Source organism: Myotis daubentonii, chromosome 11 (genome assembly GCF_963259705.1).
Source record: "Myotis daubentonii chromosome 11, mMyoDau2.1, whole genome shotgun sequence".
NCBI lineage: Eukaryota > Metazoa > Chordata > Mammalia > Chiroptera > Vespertilionidae > Myotis > Myotis daubentonii.
In genome coordinates, this window is record NC_081850.1 from 74,778,310 (window position 1) to 74,801,828 (window position 23,519).

At 43.1% G+C, this 23,519-nt stretch overlaps 1 protein-coding gene across 14 annotated transcripts in view; it reads right to left on the minus strand.

Annotated features, from left to right (window-relative positions):
• MAPKAP1 (MAPK associated protein 1) overlaps positions 1–23,519 on the minus strand; it is a 198,286-nt gene that overhangs the window by 37,023 nt on the left and 137,744 nt on the right. For all 14 annotated transcript variants that reach the window (XM_059658042.1, XM_059658040.1, XM_059658038.1 and 11 more), the window contains one exon: positions 3,291–3,431. In XM_059658042.1, the coding sequence (XP_059514025.1) occupies positions 3,291–3,431 (141 nt within the window). The remainder of the gene's footprint in view (positions 1–3,290; positions 3,432–23,519) is intronic.

Genomic DNA, 23,519 nt, shown 5'->3' on the forward strand with positions numbered 1-23,519 from the left:
GAGGGAGACAGGGTCTCAAGTTACATATCTGAACTCATACATGGGAATAGGAAATGAGTGTATTTTTTCACTTCATGGTACAGGACTCAGGGCACAGTTTATCTGTCAAAAAATTTCTTAGGACTAATTAATGCAGTTTCTACTTATAATGCTAAAGATTGAACTTAAATGCATAGCAGAAACATTCTGACACGTTTTAGAAGCATCTCAGAGCTGTGATGTTCCACCAGAGGGAGCCATGTGCACCACTGGAAGCATCCAGAGGCGGCTGGGACCTGGCCTCTAGTCACTTCTTTTCTGAGAACCTCTGCTCTAGGGAGAGATGCTTGTATCACTGTCAGCCATTTCTACCTGAGACGTCTCCACTGTGGCTACAATACAGCCACTACCTAATCTGAGTGATCTGGTTACATGTTTTCAAGATGGTGGAATAGAAGAGAAAGTAATAAGCAAAATAAATATGTCTGACAATAATAACACTAAGATAAGCTACCACTGAGAATACAGCGTCTATGGGCCACTTTCATACAATCTTGAAAGGTAAATGTAACTCCCATTTTTTAAATGACAAGAATTAAGATTAACCAGGGGAGGGACTTGTCCAAGGTGGCCCTGCAGGTAGGTAGTAATGCTGGGATTCACACCCAGTCCCGGCCGCAAAGCGAGGCCCTTCTCACAGATCCTTTTCTGGATCTTTTCCTTTATACTACTTTTTTTTTTTTTTTTTTAATTTTAAAAGAGAGAGGAACATCGATTTGTTGCTCCACTTATTTCTGCATTAATTGGTTGATTCTTGTATGAGCCCTGACCGGGGATTGAACCCGCAACCTTGGTGCATCGGGACAATGCTAAAACCAACTGAGCGACCCTGCCAGGGTCCCTGGACCTTTCCTTTAAATAAATATTCAGGTCGGAATCTGATGAATTAAAGTTTGGCTTTTTGCCTTGAGAAAAAATTAGGGGGAAGAAGCCCAGAAACCAGTTTGCACTCCTTTTCACTTTGGGGGTCAGTGGATTTGCTGATTATGCTCACCTGGGAAAACCCCTGCCTTCTCTCCTGGACCTTTATCTTGGCTGCACTCTGGCTATTTATTGAGCTTCTTAAAACTAAACCCACTCAGAGAAAACAGACCCTTTGTTACTGGGAAGGCACTGCATTCAGGCACACGCAAACTGGATGTCAGAGTAGCATCCTTACTTTAGTAAACTTTTCACTGAAAACATACCAACCGAAAGTACATAAATCATAAGAGTATGTATGCTTGACTTTTCCACAAAGTCTACAGACTCATGTAATCAGCACCCAGATAAGGCACGGAACTTTATCAGTGTCTCAGAAGCCCCTTCAGTCTGGGCTCCCAGGATAACCACCATCATTACTTCCACACAGATTATTTTTGTGTATTTTTGAATGCTATATAAATGGAATCATACAGTCTGTACTTTTGCCCCCCTTTCTGGACCTGGTTTCTTTTTGAGCAGTCTTTTATTTTTATTTCTAGGAGACATATCAACAAAAGCATCCCCAGGAAGAACACCCCTGAAGAAACTTTATGTTTTAAGAATCAACATTAAATAAGCATTTTTTTTTTTTTTTACCACTTTAGAGATTTAGTTTTTTGTGTGAGGAATAAACAGTCTAGAGAGGGGGAAGAAGAGTGGATTCTTTGTTTTGGTTCAAAGTTACTGGGTGCTAATTCATGTACTGAGTTTGTTGGAATCACCATCATCTCAGCAGCTGATGTTCACTGAGCACTTGCCTTGCTAAGTATTCTGCATGTGCTATGACATTCCATCCCCACAATTCCCCCATCTATGAGGGACTATTAGCTTCATTTTACAAATGTGGAGGCAGAGATTCTGAGTCATCTGCCTGTGATGATACACTCCTTTTCACTAATTAGCGAGCCAGGGTTTGGACCCAGGCCTCTAAGTCCTGAGTCTGTCCTCTGAGTGCTTCCCCATGTTGCTTCTCCACCAACAGTCCTCACCTCTAGAGTTTAGCAGCCGCCAGGCCCTGTGCTCAGGGCTTTATGTGGACCGCTGGCTTGTTCCACGGCGGAAGCTGGTACCACTAACACTGCCACTTAAGCAGAATGGAACTGAGCTGGGAAAGATGAAGACACTTGCCTAACATGGCTGTTTACTGATGGAGCCACAACTTAAACCCGTTGTGATCCTGACGCTCATCTTTTAGTTACTAAGCTGTACTGTCAGCATATTTCAAGCTCCTGTCAGTCAAGTTGGGAAGAACTTATTATTTTTCAGGCTTTATTACAATTAGCCAGACTAATGCCAACATTAGAAAAGATTTTATGATGAGACACATACAAAGCATTTATGAGAATCGTACGTCGTGAGCCTTCGAGTTAGACTCCAAGCCTTCTCCCTTTATGCACGAAGCGAACGAGGCCCAGGCAGGGGCAGTGTGGCAAAGTTCAGTGGCAGCCCAGCTCTCTGACTAAGCCAGCATCCACCCAGGCTCCCCCTCCTCCCACCTGTCAGGGAGCAGGTGCACTCACATTGGCCAGACCAGGGTTCTGTTCCTGACACCACCAACCTACTTGCTGTGCGAGCTTGAGCGTAAGCCTTCACCTCTCTGCCCCTTATCTACCTTCTCTGTTAGACGGGGACGGTAAACGCACTCTTTTCTGGGTGGCTAAGTAGCGCGCGTGAAGCACTTAGCACAGGGCCTACTGCACAGCGGATACCTGCACATGACAGCCACGACGACAGTGAGGTATTAATATTCTGTTGACTGCTGTGACACTTTTTCTACTCTGGTTAGGTTTAAGTCAAAACAGAAATTCAGATTGGAACACATTAACACCAAATAGTAGTTGGAAGTTAGTTCCGAATTATCTGGTGAGAATCCAAATACAACTTCTGAGATCACTGTAAAGCTTCCCAAATAAGTAAGTGCATGAGTGACGAGGCAATGAATCCACGGAGTGGGAAAGGCAGGCGGCAGTGCTACCAGCAGTCTCGGCATGGCAAGTAAGAGCATACAGAAGGAGAAGAATTATGGAACCTTGCAGAAGTCAATCGGTTTGAAAAGAGTCTCAAGTTAGTTCTATTTCTAATCTTCTGCTTCATAAAAAAGAAGACAAGACAGAGCACTCGGCTGGGGAAAAGGAGGTACTTTAAATTTCATTGTTTAAACATTTTCTCTGAAAACAAATTACCGTCAGTCATTCAGGTCACATGAAAGTTGTATGTTGTTTCTTTCCCCATCTCTACACTGACCACTGACATAAAGGGTTCCCTTCATCACCTGTTCATGCACTTACCTAACTGTACGTCGGTTGTGAATCGCAGTCTGTGGATCATGCTGACTTTGAATGACTTGTAATGGTGGCTGCTAAGCATATCCTGTACTGTAGCTATGTCAATTTGCGAATCCTCCTCACAAACCCCGTCTGCCCTTGAACCTGGGGAGGAAAAAGCAGTTTAACACATAAAGATACATGAGGCTTGGCAAATGTTGTCTGCTTAAAATGCTTTGGGATAAATTAAAATAATATGGGCTATTTAATTTGGAGAAGAAAAGGCTGAGCGATGACTTAATAATGCCATTCCAGTAAACAGAGAACGGTAACATATTAATCATTCAACAATTAATTCCACAAACACGGCCTCTTCTGTGGCAGGCCCTGGGCCAGGCAGTGGGGGTACTGAAGGCGAGAAACACTCCTGCTCACCAGCGGCTCTCAGTCTCCACAAGAGAAAGTCAAAACCACAAAGCATGGGTGGTCACATGTCTCGTTTCTTTTTCTAATATTAATTTTCCCGATCATAAAAGTAATCCATACTTCTTGAAGAATCCCGTCCTTTCTGAGATTCTCAAATATCAGCTTGCCGTCCTGCGCCCCCGTCTGCGTGGATGCAGGCACGAGCCAGCTCACCTGCGACGGCTGGAACAGTCTCCCACTGGCCTTCTGGCCACCAGGCTCCCTCTGCAATCCAGCCACCACAGGGCTTTCCCATCCATCTTTCTAAGGCTTTGATCATTTATTCACTCATCAAATGTTTAGTGAGAGCTCTGTGCATGCTAAGTACTCTGATATGTGACACTGGCGACAAGTAAGACAACTGGTACTGAAAAATCGTCCCTGGCTTCCCATGGCTTCCTGAATGATGCACAATTTTTTCAGCCAAGTAGTCAAGACTGTCCATAATCTGGCTGAAACAAACATTTTCAATTTTACTTGTCACTTCTCACATATACCTTCTCTCAGCAACTCCCAGACTCCCCAGGCTGCACAAAGATGCAAGTTTTTCTACTTCTGGGCCTTTGCTCATGTGGTACCCTTGGCCTAGAACACCCTTTCCACCCTTACCCTGCACCTGTCAAGCCCCCACCCAGGCAGGCTAGCCCAAACTCCACCTTCTGCTGAATTCCATTCCTACTGGACCCTGGAGCCAGGGAGACCTGGGCTCAGTTCCTAGCTCTGCCTCTAACTTGCTGCATGATCTATGGCAAGCGACCGGCTCTCTGAACCCCCGTCTTTGCCATACGCAGAATGTCAAAATGTGTTTTAAAAATCTAACACATACTATGCTTAATAAGTAGCAGTCATGATTATTATTTTTTATATATTTTTTTATTGATTTCAGAGAAGAAGGTAGAGGGAGAGAGAGAGAAACATCAATGATGAGAGACAATCATTGATTGGTTGCCTCCTGCACACCCTCTAAAGGGGAATCGAGCCCACAGCCCGGGCATGTGCCCTTGACTGGAATCAAACCTGGGACCCTTCAGTCTGCAGTCTGACACTCTATCCACTGAGCCAAACCAGCTAGGGCAGTCACGATGATTTTTATTCTACTGTCATAGAGGATCACATTCAGCCTGGCACTGGTGTTGCTGAGTGGTTGCTCTTGTCCTAATTCAGAAGCTTTGTGAGGGCCAGTAAAGTTTGTTCTTCATCTCTGTATCTTCTCCTGTAAGCCGTACAGGCAACTGGCATGCTCTCACTAAATTCTGCTAAATAAATAGATAACCAAACAGAAGCTAGGACATATGAGTGCTTGCTACACAGCAGGCATGGTGAAGTGCTTTACACATGCGAAACCTCATGACAACTGGCTGTCATTGCTCATCTGAGGCTTTGGGAATCTGAGGCTTTCGAGGTGAAGTCACATGTCCAAGGTCACACTCACCAAAGCTAAACTCTCTCACCCTGCAGAGTTTGAAATGAGTTGTCCTGAAGGTGCAGCTGCTGGTGCCACTCACCAGTGGGAGGGAGCACCTGCTAGCAGAGGCCAGCCAGCCTTGGGCTGAGCAGCTAGAGATGGGTCCACAGGAAGAGCCAGAGAGAACTCCTTGGATAGAGTTGGAGTAGCTACAAACTCAAGATTTGGGTACAGCCGAAACCGGTTTGGCTCAGTGGATAGAGCGTCGGCTTGCGGACCGAGGGGTCCCAGGTTCGATTCCGGTCAAGGGCATGTACCTGGGTTGCGGGCACATCACCAGTAGGAGATGTGCAGGAGGCAGCTGATTGATATTTCTCTCTCATCGATGTTTCTAGCTCTCTCTCTCTCTCCCTTCCTCTCTGTAAAAAATCAATAAAATATATTAAAAAAAAAAAAAAAGATTTGGGTACAAAACAGGAACGTCTGTCATAACTGGTAGCCTGACAACTACATGCTTTTCCTTCCCACAGTATTGCTTACAGGATGAGCTTTTCTTTTTTTTTAACCCTCAACCGAGGATATATTTTTGAGAGAGAAAAAGAGAGAAAAACATTGATTGGTTGCCTCCCATACATGCCCTGACCAGGGATCAAACCCACAACGTAGGCATGTGCCCTGACCGGGAAATGAACCCATCACCTTTTTGGTGTATGGGAACAACGCACCAACCAACCGAGCCACCTGGCCAGAGCGACAGGGCAAGCTTTTAAGTCAAAGCTGCTTCCTGATGCCTCCCCCGAACTCCTGCATTGGGAGGTGTGTACTGGCTCCAAACACTGCCCTTATTTCCAGCGTGGCCCACTCCGGCCCCTACAATAAGGCTTCCTCTCAATGAGGACAAAGCCTCGCCCTCAGTGGCCGTTCACTGCCCGCCTGTGACACAGTCCCACCTCAGTGTTGGCACATGTTGCTCTCTCTGCCCAGGTCACCCATCTCCTATTTTACTCCCTCCTGGCCTATTCCTCCAGGCTCCTCCCTATTCTTCCTGAAGAGCTTAGCTCAGGTGACACCCAGGGAACTGTTCCTTGACCCCAGGCCCCCAAGTCTAGTCCAGCTCCCCTGTCAGTGCACCCCACATTTTCCTCAGAATACTTATCACAGAGAGTAATTACCTGTCTCTGCCATTCGACTGTAACCCCAAGAGGGCAGGCATGATGGCTGCTTTACTCGCCCCTGCAGCCCGGACCCTGCCAGTGCTGCCATGCACAGGATAAAGCAAGTGCTCAATAAAAATGTACTGGATGAGTACCAGGTGCCAGGCCCACAGGAAGGTGCGGATCAGAGAGGCAGAGGGACTTAACCAACGTCCCATGGCTAGGATCAGCAGCTGCACTCAACGTGTGCCAGGGCCACGGGGAGCCCTGCTTCCCTTCTGTGGAACGCCTGTGATTTTGGATAGAGATGCCACCACCATGACCACCCGTCTCCTGGGGACTGTCCACATCTCTAACGGAGGCTGGTGAGAATTTAGAGTTTTGAATAATCACTTGCTTTCTCCAATGCATATCTGACTGAAACAGAACTGCCAAGATGTGTTTATTTCTACTCTAGAACCTTTTATACATATGAGAACTGTGGAGAAGTTTGGTGAAATATTAAAATCCTTTCATGTTTTAAAAATAATTTCAAGCTTTTTTGAGAAAATGCCATTATTAGGTATAACTTAGTTCAAGAATTTCTGTTTTCTTTATTAATTAGTATTTTCTAAATATTGAAGGTTCTTGATTTGGAAAGAGATAACAGCTCATTATACCAAAATGGCAATTACTAAAAAAAACCCCACCAAAACAACACACCACACTTAAGAGTTTTACATGTTTATGATGTTGGATTAAAACCAATTTAAAAATTACTATAACGTGACATATAATTTTTTACTGGGCAATTTCAATGCCAGCTGCTAATAAAGCATCTTAGCTGTAAATGATAATTCAGATGCTTTTAGATAAAGTGGTGCATAAATATAGTTGGAAATTGATTTAGCTTCTTACAGAAGCTACTGAAGAATGACATATTTTGTTTAATACACCAGCTAATGTAGTCCTAAAAGCTCAAACAAGTGCCAGTTTTCACTCCTAAATTTGCTGTGGGAGATTAATGAAAACTTTATATTTTGCTGAAATGTTAATAATGGGCAGATGAGACGATAGGATTTTAGTGGAGGTCTTAAAGCTATGGAATAACCAGCAAGGCTTGTCAATGTCCTTATATTAATTTTGTTCAAGACTGATACAGCTGGAGCTGGCTGCACACACTAACGCTTCTTGCGTTGACCTTCTACTCTCCGACAGTGTAAGTTCAGGTCCCATGTGAGGACTTGGGCCCCCGCTACGTGGGTGAGCTCTGAGTCTTGCCCCAGCTGACGAGGGGCATGTTGGCTTTCATGATTAGAGGGCAACAGCACCTGGGGGAGCAGAGAAGGGAGAAACAGCCCTGCTCGTGCTTCCCATACACGCTGCTCACGCCAAAGCAGGTCACCTGCTGAATGGAACGACTTCTGGTCTCGGAGTTCCAGAGCCCTTTCTCCATGTAGGTTCAGGAGTGCTGCCTGGAGGGGAGGTGTGTGTGTACGGACCGGCCAGCCTGCGACCTGCCCCCCCCTCCCTCCCCCGCCAGGCCAGCTGTGCGCTAGACTGCAGAGGGACACTGGTGCGGGTAAGGCCGGGTTCCTGCTCTTCAGGAGCGTACAGACTTGCTATGGAACACACAGAAAACAGTACAAGGCAGAGAGAAATGCCCAACACCCGCCTCAGGCAGCAGACCCTATCTAAAGACAAACACCTGAAGCAGGTCCTTACTCAAAAGCATGTTTTCCGGACCAGAAAAGTCTAAGACCTTTACTGTTTACAGCCTGCCAGGAAGGAGCAAACCCAGCCACACGTGAAATATCCTCGGCACTGCCCCATGTGCACATTAAAATCATTACTGTGCTATCAGCTTCACATTCAAAAACCCACTCCTGCTCAAGAGAAGGCATTTTTATCTACTCAACGTAAAAACTAGAGAGAACCAGAATGTCTTAAAAATAAATATATTAACAAAAAACACTCCCCAAACTGTTAATTTAATTGAAATATAACCAACCCTTTGGTATTTTGTTAAATTAGCAATTAAAAAGGTCACAAGCAATTAAATGAAACAAAAGCCACACTGTGTTCATCTACATTAATGCCGAACTGGGGCTCCTGGTGAATGACAAGATGAATTGTAATGGTGCCTTCAAAGACTTCATGATGTACTTTGTCAAAGTCGGGAGTGTTAATGTCTCTATGTGCCATGGATTACCATAATGTATTGTGTCAAAACGCTCGAGCTGCAATAACTCAAAGATGTATTGTGATAGATCAAATTTTGGGGCGGGGCCTAAACGTGACTCAAACACCAGACCTCAAATGGTCTGACAACAGGCTCCGGAAGAATGGCGCAGAGTCCATCCACAACGTGGAATGGTGCAAGGGACAGCAGAAACCCGAGACGAAGAAGCTTAGCTCTCTAGAGTAAGGAATTAGCAAGGGGGAAGCAGGCATTGGCACTGCTCTTAATGGCAAAGCCGGACCAGGGCAGGACAGGGCAAAGGAAAGCAGAGACGAGGTGAAGGAGGTGGCGGGGGAAGTCTACGGCTCGCAGCCAGAAAGAAAGAGGTGCTGAGGGAGAGAGAGCCACTGGCTGGGAAGTGACCTTGGGGCTTAATAATATTGGAAAGAATGAGAGACAGAGTTCAGAGATGTGGATTCAAATCTTAATGCTGACACCACAGTCAAGAGTGGGTCAAAGCCTTGCCCAAGGTTCTCCGGCAGGCAGAGGCAGAGCTGGGACGGACCTATTGGACTCTGGAGTCCACCATGTTCTGTCCGCTGTCGTCCCTTTCCCCTCCCATCTCACCACATTCCTTCAGGCAGCAGCAGGAGGGAGACTGTGGGGACTGTAAACTGTCAACCAGTGGTTCTGGAGTGGAGTCCAGGCCCCACTGTGGGGGAAGGTCCCCAAGAACCCACCAGGGGTCCAAAATCTCAATACTAGTTTCATCATAATAACATAAGACAGTATTTGCCCTTTTCATGCCCATTCCCTTACAAGTGCACAAAGTAAAAACAAGTTCATCGATATGGTTCTGAGTCCACATTGCATCTAATCTTTAAGAAAGTATCATTCAGCCCTAGCTGGTTTGGCTCAGAGGATACAGCGTCGGCCTGCAGACTCAAGGGTCCCAGGTTCGATTCCGGTCAAGGGCATGTGCCTGGGTCGCGGGCACATCCCCAGTGGGGGGGGGGGGGGGGCGTGCAAGAGGCAGCTGAATCGATGTTTCTCTCTCATCGATGTTTCTAACTCGCTATCCTTCTCCCTTCCTCTCTGTAAAAAAAATCAATAAAATATATTTTTAAAAAAGTATCATTCAAGTTTGGGTATCGTAATGAAAATTAATAGCCCCTATTATCTGAAAGGCTATTGAAATACTTCTCCCCTTTCCAACAACGTATCTGTGTTAGGGCAAATTTTCTTCATATACTTCAACGGAAACAATGTACTGTAACAGGCTGAGTGCAGAAGCAGATCTGCAGCCCTGGCTGGTGTGGCTCAGTTAGTTGGAGCACTGTACCATACACCAGAAGGTTGCAGGTTTGATTCCCAGTCAGAACACATACCTAGGTGTCAATGTATCTCTCTCACATTGATCTCCCACTCTCTCCCTCCCTCCCTCCCTCCCTCTCTCAATTAAAAAAAGAGAGTAGATATGCAAATCCAGGTGCCTTCCATCAAGTCAGACATTACAGAAATTTGCAAAAATATAAAACAGTGCCCACTGGTTCAGGTGACTAGTCAATAATTTATTTCCCTGATGAAACAAAAATAAATGCTCTCAGGGAAAAACAAAACAGTCCCAATCTTCTCATTAAGATTTTATAACAGGCATTTTTCATAAAATTTATTATTTATTCTGTAAATTTTTCTGTTTTTATTCCTAATAAGTAGCTATAACCCAATAAACATACGCTCTTTGGGGTCTTCAATAGTTCTGAGTGTAAAGCAGTCCTAAGACCAAATAGTTGAGAACCTGCCATGTTTTCCTGTCCCTGGGTGTCCATGTGGACAACCATGATGAGACATAAAAGTGCAGGTACAGCTGTGTATCTATCTGTGCTACATACCTGACAACAAACACAGACAGAAAGCTTCTACACACATTCTAAGAGTAACAATCTGCTGTCAGGTGATCAAGACTAATTTTAACTAATGCTGCTTTACAGTTTAAAACAGTATTTTCACTGGAACTGAAACACAGGTACACGTGACTCTCAGACAAATGGGCACTACCTCGTTAAATCAAAGCTCAGATGAGCTTACTACATGCTACTGGCAGGTGTTTTATGTTCCCAGATACAAACTACATGGGACTTTAAACTTCATTTTATGGTTGGTTCAAGGAGGCTTAGGCTAAGTCCAAAAGCTCTAATCTAGTTATAAGTTAAAGCAACTTCAATCTTCCTTCTCCAAAGAGATCGATGGCAACTCTGTAACTGGACCAGAAGATCGATGGCCTTGTTACATCTTCACCTTCACATTCCCTGCAGCAAGACGACGCTGCTGCCTCTCCTGGGCTTTAGGAACACAGGAGGGTGGCAGAGTCCCCGGATGATGGAAAGGGAACAGACAATCCGCAGAAGGAATAGTGTGGGAAAGACATGAAGCCCGAAAAGTGTGAGCATGTGGGGAGCCGATATAGGGTTAAGCCTCGGACTGACCTGTTGGCAAAGTCACAAACAGGTCTTCCGAGTCTTAAACAACCCAATCGAGTCTTAAACAACCCAATCCGAGAGGTGGCCACTGATTTACACGCGCTATCATTTAAGAAATAAAAAAGGGGGAATTTTCTGGAAGCCGGTCCATCCTTGCTGCTTGACACAGTCGCTGCAGGGAAGAAACATCTGCACAGCATATGTTTCAAGGGACCTGGCGTATATGGCATACCGTTCTTAATATGTTTGCTCCCCTTCTTAGCGCTATGTGTTTTAACCAAGGTCACCTCTCCAAGAAAGGCTGTTTCCCCAGGTGGGGATTTTCCCCCTGGAGTTGGGGATTAACAGACTAAGGAAGGGAATAAATCTGTAAAACCCCTTAACTAAGTGCCAGGCGGGTAATTAATCACTTCAACTAGGAACAATCACGCTTAAGCTACATAATCTTTACTTAGGATAATCTCCTTCAGTTACTTCCTTGTAGCTTAACAGAACAATAAAGTAGAGATCTTGGAATGGAGATAACAAACGCCCTAACCTTTGGAATAGAATGGATAGGATTAAAATCAACTGGTATAAATACAGATGTAACAGGAGAATAAAGACAGAACCTGGCTGGAGAACCTGGCTAGAACCTGGCTGGAGAACGTGGCTAGGCTGCTGATCAACTGAACGCTGTCTCCGTGTCATTCCTTCTTCGCCGACTCCGTCCACACCTTTGGGAACACCTGGACCTGCTGGGGCTGGACCCCAACATGAGCATATATAGTGGGAACAGCAAGAGCTTGCATTGGCTGGAGCAAAGAGTGGTGGGGGGTGCAGGTGAGAAGCTCTTCAAAGGAAGAGGCATGTCCAGCTCAGGGCTGGTGCAGAGTAAATGCTGCTGGGCAAGTCACTGGCCAGATGAAGACTAACACCTCTTCCGTCCCATCTGTCATGAAGCCTTATTGCTACTCCTCACACAGAAAAATCTCTACTTCAGCCAAACTGGACTTCGCTTGGGTTATACCATCTGGCCAGAATGTCCTTTCCATTCTTTAATGTCTATATACTTCAAGGTAGAGTCTAGAATCTTCCCTGACCTCTCTCCTGAAACCCTGCAGCCCTGAAGGCTCGTATTGTAAGCCTCTTACATGATAAGCATCTGTACTCCTCCTCTGGACAATGAGTTCCTTTGAGGGCAGGAATATTCTATCCTACAGAGCACATAGTAGATGTTTAATAAATGCTGCTGGGGGCATGAATGAAGTTTGCTGCAACACAGGTTAAGCATAACACTACCTGAGTTTGTATGCCATCCCCGTGTTTACGTCAAACCTAACACACTATTTCTAGCTTTCCATTCAGACGCCTTACCAGACTGGGATCCCATGTCAACAACTATCAGAGCAGTTAACTTTTACTGAGTGTTTACTATGTGCCAGACACAATGCTTAGCCCTTTAAGTATAGTAGCTCATTTAATTTTTTCAAGCCCTTTTAAGTTGAATATTATCTCTTTTTATAGGTGAGGAAAATAAAGCCCCTGTTAGTTTAGAGAATGTCATCCTGCTAGTATAGCCGTGTAACTAGTATAAGCTGGGAGTAGGAACTTTATCTACGTCGGTCTAATTCCAAAAACGTGCCCTTAACCACACCACCCTTTGGGTACACATGTTCCTCAGACGGGCTGGAAATGTACAAATCCATGGGTCACAAAAGTATCTAAGGAGAAAACAATCATGGCTGGCCTCGCCAGAACAAAGAATCAGGGATAGAAGCTAATACTCTCTCTTGTAAGACTCAAAGCAGGATGCACGAGTCATGGAGGAAAACTCTCCCTTAGCTTCTACATCCATCACTTTTTTTTTCCTTCCAAAGGCCTTTTAAGTCCCCAAAGCCTCATAAGCCCCAAACTTCTCTTCTATTAAACACTTCCCTTTGGCTACTAGTCATCTTTGCTGGTCTCTAAAAAATAATCAATAGGTGATATACTTTAACACAAGCACGCACACGCATGCGTGCCCCTCTGCAGCAATCTCCTCAAAGCCGTCGGGACCACACAGTGGGATACGCCCTTCACTGAATCTGCCAGGCTGTGACCAGGGTGGAGAGCCCTGCTGCCAGTGCCTAATTGATTAAACACTTGGAGTTAGAGCCTTTCCACAGGGAGATTTCAGCCCCTCAATAAATCAGAGCAATCCTGTTTTATGAGCTGATCAGAAAGAAATGGTTTCAGGTTTGCGGAATTTCTAAAAAGAGCAGATCATGGAGGGGGGCCTTCAGGGGGCCTCAGTCTCTTTTCTTAGCACTCCCTCCCTTGCTCATTTCACTCTGCTTCATTCATTCATTCCGAGCAGTTTCTTGTCCTGGACCATTCTTCCCTTACTCATTATCTAACTCCTTTTTATTCTTCCTCAAGGAGGTTTTCTCCTCCTACTCTCACCAGCTCCAGCGCCTGCTAAACGCTCTTTTATACCCTTCAGAGCACTTTTCACAACTGCGGGCTTCATGATGTGGGGGCTCCTCTCCGCCGCAGCACAGTGGCCGGCCCAGAGGAGGATGCCATCGATGAACAAATGTGTGCCCAGAGTAAAGCCGACCACCCTAGGATGATGGATGACCATTCGGGGTCTGAACCACTGATTCATTGCAGGTTTGCTTGGAATTTAGGTTGATGACAGAATTCCCATCACTTCCTCTTCCTCTGATATGCTTTTGCTACTGTTCAATATGCAGGAAGCAATGGGGTCCTCTAAGGAGCCTGGGCACTTTTGATAATTTACAAGTCAAAATACAATATTCGTTTACAACAACAAAATATCTAAGAACTGTTACATCTGCTCAACACTGAGGCATCACTCCCCTGACTCGAGTCAAGGATGAGGGCACTCATGCTGGAAGAACCCCACCTCGATCAGGGGAGTCACTGCAGAAATGTCCCCGATGCACCACCAAACCATTAGCCAGGGGCTGCAGGCAGGGTCTGGGGCCAGGAGCCGACCAGCGGGATACAAATCCCTGTGCCCTCACTTAGAGCCCATTCGGGGTTTGTGGCTCGTCAAACATGTTTCCTTACTGCTCTAATGTACCAGTGTATCGCTTAATGAAAGTTCTTAATTGTAATTCAATTAATTACATACACAGAGTCCCCAATTACATTTTCCAATAAGACATTGGCTGTGGTACAGGTCTAAATGCACTTAACCAATTTTAATATATTAAGACCAATTTCCCTTGAATACTAATTACTACCTAATGATAAAATGAAAAGGGGGGGGGGGCTTTCAAGAAAGGGAGAGAGTGAAAAATGCAATTCATGTGGAATTTTTCAGCCCACATAGCACAATCCAGACACTCATTACTGAAGAAGTAGGTGTGGACAGGGCACACTTTGCTTCTAATAGCAGGTCACCACTGGTTTTTGCCTGGGTATCACCTATCGCCGGTGCTGGCCACTGCCCAAGGGGCCTGTGGTAAGTCTAAGAGGCTAGAGGGGAAACAGGAATAACGAGGGAAAAGGCCAGCACAAACATGCGCAGACTAGCTGTGGTGTTTCCGGGCATGGGTGCTGGCCTTGTGTCTCAGGCACACAGACCGACACTAGGAATGGCCAATACTTGCATAGTGCATTGCACTCACCTATGTGTTTTTCTTTTCTTTTTTTTTTTACTTCACAATTTATTTTTAAAATCTTTATTGTTGAGAGTATTACAGATGTCCCCCCTTTTACCCCCCATTGCCCCCCTCAACCCAGTTCCCGCCCCACCCCAGGCCTTCACCACCCTACTGTCTATGTCCATTGGTAAGATCTTTGGTTAGTCTCTTCCCACTCCGCCTCCCCCAATTCCCTCTCAGATTCATCAATCTGTTCCATGTTTCCATGCCTCTGATTCTGTTTTATTCACCAGTTTATTTTGTTCATTAGATTTCTTGTTCATTTATTTTGATTTTTAAATTTCACTGTTGTTAGATATGTATTTGTTGCCATTTTATTGTTCATATTTTTATCTCTTCTTTTTATTCAATAATACCCTTCAACATTTCATATGATACTGGTTTGGTGGTGATGAACTCCTTTAGTTTTTTCTTGTTTGTGAAGCTCTTTATCTGACCTTCAATTCTAAATGAGAGCTTTGCTGAGTAGAGTAATCTTGGTTGTAGGACCTTACTATTCATCACTCTGAGTATTTCTTGTCACTCCCTTCTGGCCTACAAAGTTTCTGTTGAGACATCAGCTGACAGTCGTATGGGCACTACCTTGTAGCTAACTGCTTTTCTCTTGCTGCTTTTAAGATTCTCTCTTTGTCTTTAACCTGGGGCATTTTAATTATAATGTATCTTGGTGTGGTCCTCTTTGGGTTCCTCTTGTTTGGGACTCTCTGTGATTCCTGGACTTGTAAGTCTATTTTTTTTCAGCAGGTAGGGGAAGTTTTCTGTCATTATTTCTTTAAATAGGTTTTCAATATCTTGCTCCCTCTCTCATCTCCTTCTGGTACCCCCAGAATGCAAATGCTGTATTGAAGTTGTCCCAGAGGCTCCTTACACCATCTTCATATTTTTGGATTCTTTTTTCTTTTTGCTCTTCTGATTGGGTGTTTTCTGCTTCCTCATATTCCACATCGACTTGATTCTCGGAATCCTCTACTCTACTGTCGAATCCCTGTAAACTGTTCTTTATTTCAGTCAGTGTACGAGTAATTTCTGACTGGACCTTTTTCATGTTTTTGACATTCTCACTAAGATCCTTGAAAGTCTCATGCAGATCACTGAGTAACCTTATAACCATGGTTTTGAACTCTATATCCAGTAGTTTGCTCGCTTCCATTTCTTTCATTTGTGACATGTTTCTTTGTCTCCACATTTTGCCTGCTTCCCTGTGTTTGTTTCTATGTATTAGGTAGAGTTACTATGTCTCCTGGAATTGGTAGAGAGGCCTTGTATAGTAGATGTCCTGTAGGGCCTGGTGGCTCAGCCTCCCCAGGCACCTGAGCTGGGCACTCTAGGCACACTCCTGTGTGGACTGTGTGCACAGTCTTGTAGTTAAGCATTGATTGCTATTGGTGTCTCTGAGAGAAGTTGACTTCCAGGCCAACTGGCTGTGAGGACCAGCTGCAACTTCAGTAGGATAGCTGCTTTGCAGGAGGTGAGGCCCAGTTGTAAAGCAAGAAAGGCTGGTGGTAGTGCTAGGTCTTGGGCCTTTTATTGATAGGTTTTGGGCGTGCTATCGTCAGCTGCAGCTTGTCTGAGAGATTTTAGCAAAGTCTGAAGCCTGAGGCAGGACAGGCCATTCATATGGAAAAGTTGCTGCAAACAGCTTGGGTGGGGCTGCAAATTGGATGGGGAGGGGTCTCATGGAATCCCCAGGGTAGAGCAAACAGGTATGGCTGCCAGTCAGCCCTGTGACAGGGGAGGTCCCAGCACAGGAACACTGACCCCTGCGAGCACCCGTCTGGGAGAAAGCTGCCCCTGAGTTCCTTCCCAATGCCAGATAATACAATTCCTCCCTGTATATATCTGGGTCTCCCAGAGCCACCCGGTGTTGGAGCTCAGAGGTATGGAGTCCGAGCACATTTGTGTGCCTGGGTGTCTAGCAGCCTCCGTGTCCCTCAGCCACAATCCCTGCTGGTTTTTACAACCCATAGTTACAGGGACTTCTCTTCACAGCTCTGGAACCCTGGCATGGGTGCCTGGTGTGGGGCTGGGACCCCTTGCTCCTTACTAATGGACAGAAGACATGGTTTTCCAGGTCCCCAATGATTATTCACGTGATGAGCAAATCGTCCCTCTAAGTATCAGTTTCTTCTATAAATTACAGATGATGACCACCCTGGCCTAAAAGGTTGTTATAAGGAGACCATTTGTATCTTATTTAAATCTCAAAAAAACCTGTGAAAATGATTCAACCTCCTTTACCACTGGAAACTGAGGCTCAGAGAGGACGTGATTTGCCCCATGTCAGAGGCTGCAGTGGTTCACCCAGGGTCTGCCTGACTCTAAAGGCTGGGCTTTTAAGCACAATGCTGAACGACAATAAGGACAGGCTACTGAGTGATAAGGCAGGAAAGACACTGCGTCCGACATTTTGTTGGTATTCCATAAAGCCAGTGGAATTTCAGGCCTATTTTAGTCCCAAGTGTCTCTCTTAAAGCTGTGGAAAGGACAAGTTGGTTCATGATGCATCTTTCTTTTAAGGACCTGAAGGGTTACCCACATATGATTAGTGGGTAAGAGAAAAGGTCACTGGCAACATCTGGCAGAAAAGGAAATTGAGGCTCAGTTTGGTGCCAGGATTTACACAGATGCTTGGACAAGAATGGCAGTCTTCCTACATTACATCTTTTCCATAATGTACTCATGCTTCCTGCTGGTCTGATTCCAGCTTGCAGCAGACAGTTGGCTGAAGGATGTAGTAGATTATCAGACAAGAATCCAACTGGAAAGCACAGGACTCTGGCTTGTCATTTTCTTATTTAGGCCAAGATCCAAGTACAAATGTTAACTCTCAGTCCCTAGGCAGAAACTCTTGTCATATCAGCTTCATTTGCAAGCTTCTTCTCTCATAGAGTATAAAGACAATTGTCATCACCATCCTTAAGGTTGAAAATGTAGGTTGTTTTGTCAACAATCTCAGGATGGGCTTTGAAATCAGAGAGCTGACTTAGAATTCTGGTTCTATCATTTACCAGCGAGCTAACTTGGGGCAAGACACAACCTTTCTCTGTAGTTAGAATAACATCTTATAGGATGGTTGTGAAAATTACAAGAGAGCCCTTTTTAAGAATGTCTAGCACAATTCCTTACAATAGAAGGCCTGAATAAATAATGAAAAAAAACATCTTTTGATGTCATTGACATAAAAAGTGAAGCCCCATTCCCTCTCAGAAGAAAAATTCAAAGGCTATATACATCCACCCTATGGCAGTCTCCCCAATCAAACGGTTTTACTTATAAAGTACACATCTCTTCTAGAACCCTAAAACACACCGGCTGGAAAGCACCCTGCTCCAAGTTCTCTGGTCCTGTGATCCAGATTCACAGACTTGCCCCGTTCACCACCCTCTCTCCCTCTCCGCATTACACACCTCCTTCAGGGCCGATAGTTCTGATTCTAGACCTCCACAACTGTGGCCTCTGTCAGCCACAGATATGCCCTTCCTTCCTTCCTTCCTTCCTTCCTTCCTTCCTTCCTTCCTTCCTTCCTTCCTTCCTTCCTCCCTCCCTCCCTCCCTCCCTCCCTCCCTCCCTCCCTCCCTTCCTTTTTTTGAATGCTGCTTTTTCAAAACATTTATTGAGTGTTTACTATGTGCCAGGAACCATTCTAAGAGCTTTATGATTATTAAAACTCATTGAATCCTCCTACCAACCTTATGAGGGCAGATAGAGAAGTTAAACTGTCCAAGTTCACACAGCCTAGTAAGTGTCAGGGGCAGCATGCGAAGTGCCTGTTTTGATATAATTTTCTTAAACACTGCATAATAGATGCTCATAAGTTAGTCCACTTCAAATTAGCTTTAAGGATAGCAAACCTGTCCTAATCGAATATACCAACGAAAGATTTAAAAAATTCTATTTTTGAAATTTTTAAAAACCTCAATCCAACTTTTTCATAGGTAGCTACTAGAGAACAATACTTGGTTCTTGATTGAAATTTCTATTTAAATTTAAAAAACGTTTTCTATAGAAAGAATAAACTGCTTTTATAATTTACTTCCATTTTACAAAAACTAGTTATAATATTCTATTGATTCCAAACCATTCACTGCCTCGTGCCCTTTGTAAATGATGGTAAAGTCTTCTTTCACTACCACAATAATCTTAACTCAGAGTGTAAGAACTGGAATTTCTTGCCAGTCCTTTAAGATGGCAATGCCAAAGCTCACAGATGTCACACAAGTTACTTAAAACTAAGCTCATGTTTAAAAGTGCAGTAAGAACAAGAGCCCAGATGTCAAAGCTTTATCCATCAATTCTCACAGCTTCTCTTTCCTCATATAAGAAAGTTGGCCTCATCTTAAAAACAAAGAAACAAACAAAGAAAAACTAATTTGGAGTCACAGTATACTGTGGAATACTATGCAACAGCTAAAAAAAGAAAGAGGTGAAATAATATGCAGATTAATGTGGAATAAACTCTACAATATTTGTCAAAATGATAAAATAAAAATGGAGAACAATGATGACAGTCAGCTGTCATTTGTTTTTTTTAAAGAGAGGAATACAAATGTGTGTGTATACGTTCTTGTTGTCTTTTGGTATCTGTGTGGGATTGGCTTCAGGACTCCCAGTGGAATCCAAAATTTTGGATGCTAAAGTCCCTTACATAAAATGGTGTAGCATTTGCATATAACCTTTGCACATCCTTGCCATAAACTTTAAATCATCTCCAGATTACTTATAATACCTAATACAATATAAATGCTATGTAAATATTTATACTATATTGTTTAGGGAATAATGACTAGAAAAAGTTTGTTTCAGTACAGGTACAACCACTGTAGACCTAATTACATAGTAAATGTCAGCAATAACATAACATTTTTTTCAAAATATTTTCTTTTTAAAAATATGTTTTTATTGATTTTATAGAGAGAGGAAGGGAGAGGGAGTGAGAGAGAAACATCAATTGGCTGCTTCCTGCACAACCCCTACTGGAGATGGAGCCTTTAACCCAGGCATGTGCCCTGACCAGGAACTGAACCAGTAATCTTTTGGTTCATGGGATGATGCTCAAACAACTGAGCCACTTTGGCCAGGCAAGAATATTTTCAATTAAATCTGCAGAGGCTAAACCTGTGGATCCAGAGGGCCAACTGTATATATGTGTGTGTGTGTATTCATGTACATATACAGAATATACTTGCATATACACAGATAATCCCTGGAAAGTTATCAAAGAAACTGGGAACAACTTGTCTCTGGGAAGGGAATTAGAGGAGAGGAGAGAGGCTGAGTTTTCACCACAGACACATTTTGTTATCTGGAAAATTCTTTTACATGAATAAGTGTTACATATCCAAAATATTTGCCAAGACACTAATAAATAAATTTTATCTTATTCATATAACAAGGAGTCAACATTCTGAAACAGAATCCACTACAGAGTTCCTATTATGCGAATTAGTTCCCCTACTATGTTTAAAAGATGAGATTCTTTAGCCCTGGTTGGGTGGCTCAGTTGTTTAGAGCGCTGTCCCATAGACCAAAAGGTTGTGGGTTTGATCTCCCACCTCGGCATGTACGGGAGGCTACTAATAGATGTTTTTCTCCCACACTGATGTTTCTCTCTCTCTTTTTCCCTCCCCCTTCCTCTCTCTCTAAAACCAATTTAAAAAAAAACACATCTTTGGGTGAGTGGGAAAAAGAGAGAGAGAGGAAGAGAGAGAGATTCTTTAAAGAATTGAAAGAAAATGACAGGAAGGGAGGGATTACCCATTTATATCAAGTAAGAAAATCAGATAAGCAAGATACAAAGGAATGTGTTGTTATAATTCTTCCTTGGGTGTGATCAGTCCAAAGGATTATGAAACTAAGAGGCACTCTCATGATGTAATCGGTATCTATGTGAACTTGCCCTTATTATTTGCTTGCTTTTTCTTCTTAAAAAGTCATGCATGCTTATTTTAGAATCTCTGGAAAGTACAAGTATAAAGAGGAAGAAAAATGAATTACCCAGAATCTTGCTAACCAGAGACAACCACTATTAATATTTTGGCATTTTCCTTCCAATTTTTCTTCCATGTTTTTGGTTTGTTTGTTTTGATTTTATATAGTTGAGATTAGTCTAGCTGTGTTATTTTGTATCCTTGACAATTTTCCCTCTTAATATTACATCAAAGTTATTTTTCTCATAATGAAAACTCTTGGTAAACACAACTTATAATGATTGAACAGTATTCCACATCTCCTGAGATGGCTGTTCTCCTTTTAATCTGTTCCTGTGGCAAATTATACCGACTAGGATTTTTTATTGCTAAACTAAACCTTGTACTCCTAGAATAAAACCAACTTGGGAATGTTACATTATTTTAATATAATGCTGAATTCAGTTTGTTAATATTTTGTTTAGAATATTTGCATTTATATAAGATTGGTCTGAAAATATTTTGTCTTGTATGGTCTTTATTAGGGTTTGGTAAGATTATGACAGCCTCGTAAAATGAATTGGAGAGTGTAACCTCTTTTTCTACTCTTTTGAACAGCTGATGTAAGACTGGAATCGTTTTTTCCTTAAGTATTTGGTAAAACTAGCTAGTAAAGTTGTCTTGGATTGAGTTTTCTTTGTGGCAAGGTTTTTAATCATGAACTCAATTTTTAAAAATAGTTATGAGGCCCTAACCGGTTTGGCTCAGTGGATAGAGTGTCGGCCTGCGGACTGAGGGGTCCCAGGTTCGATTCCGGTTAAGGGCATGTACCTTGGTTGCGGCCACATCCCCGGTGGGGAGTGTGCAGGAGGCAGCTGATCGATGTTTCTCTCTCATCGATGTTTCTAACTCTCTATCCCTCTCCCTTCCTCTCTGTAAAAAATCAATAAAATATATTAAAAAAAATAGTTATGAGACTATTCAAGTTTCTATTTCTTCTTGTGTCAATTTTGGTAAGTTGTTTTTTCTAGGATTTTTTCCTTTTTCATCTACATTTTCACAATTTTTGGTATGGAGTTTTTCAAAATAATCTTGTATTATCTATTTAGTGACTGCAGATCTGTACTGTACCTCTTTTTATTTCTGTTACTATTTGTGTTTCTCTGTTATTTGTTACTCTTCCATGTTTCTGATCCATTTCCTCAAAGGTTTAGCAAGTTTGTTAGTCTTTTCAAAGAACCAATGTTTGGTTTTGCTGTCCTTATATTTCCTATTTCATTAATTTCTGCTCTTATCTTTACTGCTTCCTTCCTTTTATTCTCTCTAGTTTTCTTTTCCTGTTTGTTTTCTAATTTCTTGAGCTAAATGCTTTAGCGTATTGATTTTTGGCCTTTCTTCTTTTACAATATATGAATTAAAAAGCTGCAAAATTTTCTTTAAATATTGCAGCCTTCAAATTGAAATGATATCAGGAAAAATTGGTTCTAGGTGTTAATCTTGCCTCTTTTAGTTCAATCTTCTCCCAGATACCAGCCATTAATAATTTTCTATGATTTGTATATTTTAATCAGTTTTAATTATTAGTTTTGCTTTACCAAAAGGTGATGCCCTGCATAATTTTCCCATATAGGGGTACTATATAGATACTATATAGATACTATATATATAGAAATATTATAAACATCTAACACCTATCATTATACATATATCTTTATTGCATTTAAAATATTTTCTCAAGAAAGATTTCCAAAAGCAGAAATGTTGGTACACACTGAGCCCACTTCACCTCCCTGGTGAGTTGTGCACATGCCTCCCTAGGAGAGGCGGTCAGGGCCCTGGTTAAAGAGCAGCAGCCTTGTGTACAGGGTCAATGTCATGACGAAAAAACTGCCATTGACTCACTCATTCAATCTACAGGGTGGGGCAAAAGTAGGTCTACAGTTATTCGTATGGAAAATAATACAATAATTTATAAATAACACAAGAATAAACTGTTTCACGTACTCACAACCATAAACCTACTTTGCCTGACCCTATATATTTACTAAGCTTCTATAGTACATAGCCTATAGTGAGGGGTAAATACCGGTTAAATTAATGAAGGGCAACTTGGTACGGATCAGGGATGCCCTCATAGACCTGGAAAATCTTATGGGAGAAAGATAATTGAGGGAAATATATTATTATAAACAAAAACATACATGCAATGAATGAAAAGTATGTTCTATGTATAATGGGGGACCCAAATGAGGGGGGAAGGAAGACCACAGATGGCCTCTTTGAAAATGTGACAAACAGCCAGCGTGGGGTAAGAGTGCTCCGCACAGAAGAAACGGCCTGTGTAAAGGCCCCGAAGCAGGAACCAAGGAGAGCTGGCTACACAATCCCCATTTGCACATGTCACTTGCTCCTGAAGTCAGTGGGAGCACAGAGGAGAGGAACGGCGAAGATTCACAACTCAGAAGCTCAGAAGGGAGGATGAAAGGAGACTACCTGCAGTTTTAAAGAGGCTCACAAGATAGTACCAGGAGCCACTACACTGCCTCCTGCTAAAAGTATGCAAATGGTCAGGGTTTTCTAACCCTGACGTTTGTCTAAACAGTGATAGTGACAGGGCCAGTTGCTTCTTTACAAAACAGCCTTCGCCTCAGAAAAGGCCTCCTATTTCTAAGCTGTTTTCCAGGACTGATCCAAATTTAGGAAGATACAGTTTAATAAAAAATATATAAATCACAGAGGGCTAAACAGGATGTAGACTTTTTACCAAAAAAAAAAAAAAAAGCATGAAGTCAATCATTTCATTTTGGGATACACTTTTGGCAGGAAGGCTGAGGTCTGCCTTGAAAAACAGTTACTTGAAATCTGCCTAGGGCAGTGGTCGGCAAACTGCGGCTCAGCAAACCGCTCGGGAGCCACATGTGGCTCTTTGGCCCCTTGAGTGTGGCTCCTCCACAAAATACCGACTTCTGCGCATGGGCCATGAAGTTTCAATCGCACTGTACGTGCGCGCCCCCACGTGGTATTTT